At 50.8% G+C, this 6,581-nt stretch overlaps 1 protein-coding gene across 1 annotated transcript in view; it reads right to left on the bottom strand.

Moving 5' to 3' along the window:
* The window catches only part of PKLR (pyruvate kinase L/R), an 8,301-nt gene extending 2,320 nt beyond the window's left edge, over positions 1-5,981 (bottom strand). Inside the window, exons 1-8 of the mRNA XM_015826374.1 lie at positions 5,978-5,981; positions 4,300-4,460; positions 3,993-4,179; positions 3,394-3,664; positions 1,914-2,064; positions 920-1,072; positions 531-697; positions 163-344 (exon numbers count right to left, since the gene is read on the bottom strand). Of these exons, the coding sequence (XP_015681860.1) occupies positions 163-344; positions 531-697; positions 920-1,072; positions 1,914-2,064; positions 3,394-3,664; positions 3,993-4,179; positions 4,300-4,460; positions 5,978-5,981 (1,276 nt within the window). The remainder of the gene's footprint in view (positions 1-162; positions 345-530; positions 698-919; positions 1,073-1,913; positions 2,065-3,393; positions 3,665-3,992; positions 4,180-4,299; positions 4,461-5,977) is intronic.
* Positions 5,982-6,581: the final 600 nt, after the last annotated feature.

Below are 6,581 nucleotides of genomic sequence, written 5' to 3'. Positions count from 1 at the left end.
AGGAAGGAATAGATATATAAGGGAGGCAGGAAAAGGGATGAGAGAGAGACAGACAGACAGACAGATAGCAGACAGATGGATAGAATAAAGGGAGGGAGGGAGAGAGAGACAGAGAGAGAGAGAGAGAGAGAGAGATTCCAGAAACAAATTCCAGACACTCACCCATCTCGATCCCAAACTGCACCCGGCGATCGACATCTTCCGCCCAGGTGTCCTGCTTAGCGCCGTGCCACACGACCGGGAAAATGCTGCGGCTGAGGTGAGCTTGGCGGGCCACCTGTTCGTCCTGGGTCACGGCGATAATGAGAGCCCGAGGCCGGTAGCGGGAGAGGATCTGCGCAGACCTGGATTTGGGGGGGGAGAGAGGGAAGATCCAGAGTGAAAGCGAAACAGAATCGCCCCCACCAAATTTGTGTGGGAAATTCGGAACCCGGGGCTTTGCTCCTTACCGCCAACAAGTCAGGAGAGCCCTATCTCCCTTGGGCAACAAGCAGGAGACCCCTCTCTTAGGCTCCCCCCCCTCTTCTCACCTGCCGGTGGAGGTGAGGACAAGGATGGCCGCCGCGCAACATTTGAAGGAGGCCTCCACAGCACCGATGGCGGTCACCTCGGTCGGATCTTGGCTTAAGGGCGTCAGGCGCCGCAACTCCTGGAAGAGCTGGTGGTGATACATGGCGGCTTCGGCCTCTCGGGCGATCTGTGCGTTAAGGAGAGGGGGGGGGGAAACGTAGAAAAAAGGTTAATTTTCCTCTACCCTCCTCCTCCATTCTTCCTCTTCTGCCCGGACCCTTTTTGTTTCTCAGATTCCTGGTTTGCTAGGCTCCTGGCTCCTTTCCCTCTTCCCTCCTCCTCCCTTCTTCCTCTTCCGCCATGCCCAGGCCAGTGAGCTTCCGCTTCCCAAAGGGAAGGGCCGCCTTACCGCATGCTGCATGCGCACAGCCTCCACCACGTAGGCCCCCTTGGCTGTCTCCCCGGACAGCATAATGCAGTCGGCCCCATCTAGGACGGCGTTGGCCACGTCGCTGCTTTCCGCCCTGGTGGGACGAGGCTTTTTGATCATGCTCTCCAGCATCTGTCCAAAGAAAGGGGCATCTTAGCTCCCCAAGTGCCCAGACTGTGAGGCCAGGGTGGGGCGGAGTGTGCTGGCTGGGGGATTCTGGGAGTCGAAGTCCACTCCTCTTAAAGGAAGCTGGCTGGGGGATTCTGGGAGTTGAAGTCCACCCATCTTAAAGCTTACTGGCTGGGGGATTCTGGGAGTTGAAGTCCACCCATCTTAAAGCTTACTGGCTAGGGGATTCTGGAAGCTGAAATCCACCCCTCTTAATTCAAGCTGGCTGGGGAATTCAAGGAGTTGGAAGTCCACCCCTCTTAAAGGATGCTGGCTAGGGAATTCTGGGAATTGAAGTCCACCCATCTTAATTCAGATTGACTGGGGAATTCTGGGAGTTGAAGTCCACCCATCTTAATTCAAACTGCTGGGGAATTCTGGGAGTTGAAGTCCACCCATCTTAAAGCTTACTGGCTGGGGGATTCTGGGAGTTGAAGTCCACCCATCTTAAAGCAAGATGGCTAGGGGATTCTGGGAACTGAAGTCCACCCATCTTAATTCAGGTTGACTGGAGAATTCTGGGAATTGAAGTCCACCCATCTTAATTCAAGCTGCTGGGGAATTCTGGGAGTTGAAGTCCACCCCTCTTAAAGGATGCTGGCTGGGGAATTCTGGGAGCTGAAGTCCACGCATCTCAACCTTTCCCCCTTACTTGCAGGGCCAATGGGGGACCACCATCTCTATCCACCTCCAACGATTTCCACCTGCCCAGAGAGGTCCTGCTTTTGGCTCCCTTCTAGGAAACAGCGCCACCTGTTGATTGAAGGAGCCTAACCCGCCAGGTGTGGCATTTCGTACAGCTCACCTGCGTGGCGCAGATCACCGGTTTGCCCGCACGGTTGCACCGGCCGATCATCATCTTTTGAGCCAGGAAAACCTTCTCGGCGGGGATTTCGATCCCCAGATCCCCACGAGCCACCATGATGCCATCGCTGGCTTCCAGGATCTCATCAAACCTCAAGACAAGAGCAAAGATTACAGGCCAAGCTCAGCCCACAGGTGCTCCACAATTTTTCGACGTTCGTTTAGCAAGCAAGGTTACAACTGCACCGGAAAACAGTGGCATATGCCTGACATATGCCTAGCTGATACAACTCACTGTTCAAACCATTAGATATCTCTTGTATAACATGGGTCCCCATTTGTGATCCAGATGGATATTCCTCTAAAGCAGTGGTTCTCAACCTTTTTAATGCCGCGACCCCAACCGGTCGTAAGTCGAGGACTAAACCGGTCGTAAGTCGAGGACTACCCAACCGGTCGTAAGTCAAGGACTTTCCCTGCCTGGGAGCGCCGTGCATGCGTGGTTCCGCCCCCTGAGCCGGCCGAGGCGTAGCTGGCAAGCGGCAGAGACGGAGCAGGCCGACCACCAGCTGGCCCAGCCCAAGGGAGGTAAGGCACCCGCTGGAAAAGGGGGAAAAAAATGGCGGACAAAAAAAATGGCGGACAAAAAAAATGGCGGACAAAAAAAATGGCGGACAGCCTTGCTTGGCGACCCCCATGAAATGGTCGATCGACCCCAAATGGGGTCCCGACCCACAGGTTGAGAACCACTGCTCTAAAGTAACTGACATACATACATACATACATACATACATACATACATACATACATACATACATACATACATAAACACATACATATATACATCAAGAAAAACAGAATGGACCTCTTCTCATAAAACAGGGCTTCCCTATCCTTTTACAAGGCATTTTGGGAAATCTCCCATTATAGTGTTGTAGAAATAAGGGACTTGTGCCAGCTCTTTGAGGAAGGAAAGGTTTATTGCGCAGGTTCAGAGAGCTACACAAAGCAAAGGGTCTGAACCCCGAGGAGTGTCCAGAGCTCACATATACAGTTTATGCAACGTATGCATTTCCTGACCCCTCTCGACCCCATATATGGTAATATTCTAAACATTCGTGTTCTCAGCATTCTTGATAGTATGGAAAAATACCAGACGGTTGAACATTGACACAGAGATAAAAAATAGGGAACTGGCTACTAAGCAAAGCAAGAAACAGGATATGGCTTAAACGGGCAAGAACAGTGGGGCAGAATATTATCTCGAGACACAGCAATTTCTGGAATGCTGTATCCCTTCACTTTGCCCTACTTCAATAGCAACAACACTTAGACTTATACACCGCTTCACGGTGCTTTACAGCCCTCTCTAAGCGGTTTACAGAGTCAGCCTGTTGCCCCCAGCAATCGGGGTCACTAAATGAAGCGTTGCGAGTCGCGGGCTGCCTGTAAGCCTAGAAAAAGAAGCTTTGGGAGGCTACCTCTTGACCCCCTCGTGGTTTTCGATCTTGCTGATGATTTTGATGCGGCGGCCGCGTTCGCCCAGCGCCTGCCGGATGCCCATCACGTCGCCCGCCTTGCGGATGAAGGAGGCGAAGATCATATCAATGCCCTGCTGCATTCCGAACTCCAGGTCCTGTTTGTCCCGCTGGGACAAGGCTGGCAAGTCCACTTTGGCCCCCGGCAAGTTGACTCCCTTCCGGCTGCAGAGCATCCCGCCGTTCTCCACTTCGACCGCACAACTGTCGGGACCTAGTGGTTAGCGAACAAACGAGGGAGGGTGAGGAGGGCGGAGACGCAAAATAAGGAATGAAGATTTCAATTGGATCTGGAAGGGCGATGCCCACTTTGAAAACATACTCTTTAAAATAACTTTAAAAAAAATAATCAGCATGCTAGTTAGGGAATTCTGGGAGTTGAAGTCCACCCCTCTTAAAGCAGGCTGGCTGAGGAATTCTGGGAGTGGAAGTCCACCCCTCTTAACGCAGGCTGGCTGGGGAATTCTGGGAGTTGAAGTCCACCCCTCTTAAAATAGCCAAGGAGCGAAAGGGATCCACCCGCCCAATGGGGGAACACTTACGGAGCTCCTTGACCAGTAAGGAGATCTGCCCGTCATCAATAAAGATCCGTCCGCCAACCTTAACAACTTTCGGCAAGTTGGCGTAATCCACCCAAATTGTCTGCGGATCACATTGCTCCCGGTAGGCCGGATCGGTGGTCACGATCAATCGGGATCCTTTGACCAGTTCTACTTCTTTGTTCTCGCCCTGGGAAAAAAAGATCGCGAGAAGGATGCAAGGAAGTGTTACTCCCCTAACAATTGGGGTTGCTTAACAACCCCAGTTGGGACCGGGGAAAGAAGTTTTAAATTTATCCCTCCGTCTCACCCCTTTAATCAACCCTGTCCGGATTTCAGGGCCTTTGGTGTCCAAAGCGATGGCCACGGGCCGGAAGAAGAGAGGATTCGTGGTGAAGCTTTGGGTTGCTTCCCGGATATTTGCAATGGACTTTGCGTGGTACTGAAAGGAAATGAAATTGAAGTCAAAGTCTGGAACACTTTAACCCCTTCATTGGCATCTCAGAAAACCCTTCCTTCCTTCCTTCCCCTAATTCCTTCCTTCCTTCTTTCTCCTGTAATTTGTTCCTTCCTTCCTTTCTCCTTTCCTTCCACTTTATTCCTTCCATTCTAATCCCTCCCTCCCTGTTCCTTCCTTTTTCCTCCTTTCCTTCTTTCCTTTCTCCTTTCCTCCCACTTTATTCCTTCCATTCTAATCCCTCCCTCCCTGTTCATTCCTCCTTCCTTCCTTCTCTCCTTCCCCTAATTCTTTCCTTCCTTTACCCCCCTCTAATTTCTTCCTTCCTTCCTTTCCCCTTTCCTTCCACTTTCTTCCTTCCCTACTTCCTCTCTCCTTCCATTCTAATCCCTCCCTCCCTGTTCCTTCCTTTTTCCTCCTTTCCTTCTTTCCTTTCTCCTTTCCTCCCACTTTATTCCTTCCATTCTAATCCCTCCCTCCCTGTTCCTTCCTTTTTCCTCCTTTCCTTCTTTCCTTTCTCCTTTCCTTCCACTTTATTCCTTCCATTCTAATCCCTCCCTCCCTGTNAAGGAAAGAGAAAGGGAAGGAAAGGAAAGGGAAGAGGAAGGGAAGGGAAGGGAAGGAAGAAAGGGGAGAGGGAAGGAAAGGGGGAGAGAGGGAAGAGAGGAGAGGGAAGGGAAAGGAAAGAAAAGGGATGAAAGGGAAGGGAAGGAAAGAGAAAGGGAAGGAAAGAGAAAGGGAAGGAAAGGGAAGGAAAGGAAAGGGAAGAGGAAGGGAAGGGAAGGAAGAAAGGGGAGAGGGAAAGAAAGGAGGAGAGAGGGAAGAGAGGAGAGGGAAGGGAAAGGAAAGAAAAGGGATGAAAGGGAAGGGAAGGGAAGGAAAGAGAAAGGGAAGGAAAGAGAAAGGAAAGAAAAGGGAAGGAAAGGAAAGGGAAGAGGGAAGGAAAGGGGGAGAGAGGGAAGAGAGGAGAGGGAAGGGAGGGGGAAAGGAAAAGATAGAGAAGGAAGGAAGGAGAGGAAAGGAAAGGAAAGGCATGAAAAGAAAGGAGAGGGAAAGGAAAGGAAATAGAGAAAGAAAGGAAAGGAAATAGAGAAGGGAAGGGAAGGAAAGGGATGGAAGAAAGGAAAGCAAGGGAGCGAAAAGGGAAAATAAAAAAACACAGCAAGAACTTTGAAACCAATCTGGGTGAATTTCAAAAGCCTTATTTTGGTACAGAGTATCAAACCCAGCAATGTTACACATAACTTCCTGTCCTTGGTTTATTTTGTTTTTATACTACTCCCTACTTCTCTGGGTGTTAAACATTCATTTAGGGACGGTTCGAAGTTTTACAACAGCAGCACTGAAAAATGTGACTTGGGACTGAGTCCTCGCATGCTTCAGCAATCTTTGGGCCCCGTTTTGCAAACCTCTCTGGATTGTGATCCAGGGAGATCTGAGCGAGTTTTCCTCTCTCTCTGCAATTTGAGAGAGAGAGAGAGAGAGAGAGAGAGAGAGCAGAAAAGCACTGGACGGCAACCAGAAGCCTTGCCCATGGCCTCCTTGGGGCGAAGCTGGCCCAGCCGAAAGCTTGCCAGAGAAAGGTCAAAATAATTACAGCAGCTTTGAGTGTCAGGGCACCCATCTCCACCCTGTTTTTGCAACTGGAGCCTTCAACCTTTGCTCCCAGCCCTCGCCTTCTCCCAGCCTCTGGGAGGGACAGCCTGGTCCCAGGCCCCTGCGGAGAAAATAAAAGAAGACAGAGGTCATACAGGCCTGTTGGGCTGTTTATTTCCCTCCCTTTTTTTTTCTTGCTTTCTCCGGACTGCTGGGGAAGTGTAATAAGCAAGGCGGAAAGGACTGCTGGTCTAAGAATTCTGGGCCAGCCCCTTTCCTAGGGAGATTTCCACCCCTGCACAAAAACCCACAACCACACCCAGCAGCAGCAGCAGCAGCAGCAGCAGCCTGTGTCTCCTGTTCAGAGCTTGCAATTAAGAAACGGGAGCAGTTGAGGCTAATTCTCTTTTCCAAACCAGTTTCCCTGAATATTTTTGGCGGGATTAACTGTAGGCAACTTCCCCTGAAAGTGTGCCAAGCCTTTCCTGCCTTGAAAACACTCTCTCTCTCTCTCTCTCTCTCTCTCTCTCTCTCTCTCT

This window comes from Protobothrops mucrosquamatus, unplaced genomic scaffold (assembly GCF_001527695.2).
Source record: "Protobothrops mucrosquamatus isolate PMUCROS unplaced genomic scaffold, P.Mucros_1.0 scaffold3084, whole genome shotgun sequence".
Lineage (NCBI taxonomy): Eukaryota > Metazoa > Chordata > Lepidosauria > Squamata > Viperidae > Protobothrops > Protobothrops mucrosquamatus.
The sequence above is the reverse complement of the archived record's forward strand: the minus strand, read 5'-3'. Positions and strand labels throughout refer to the sequence as shown.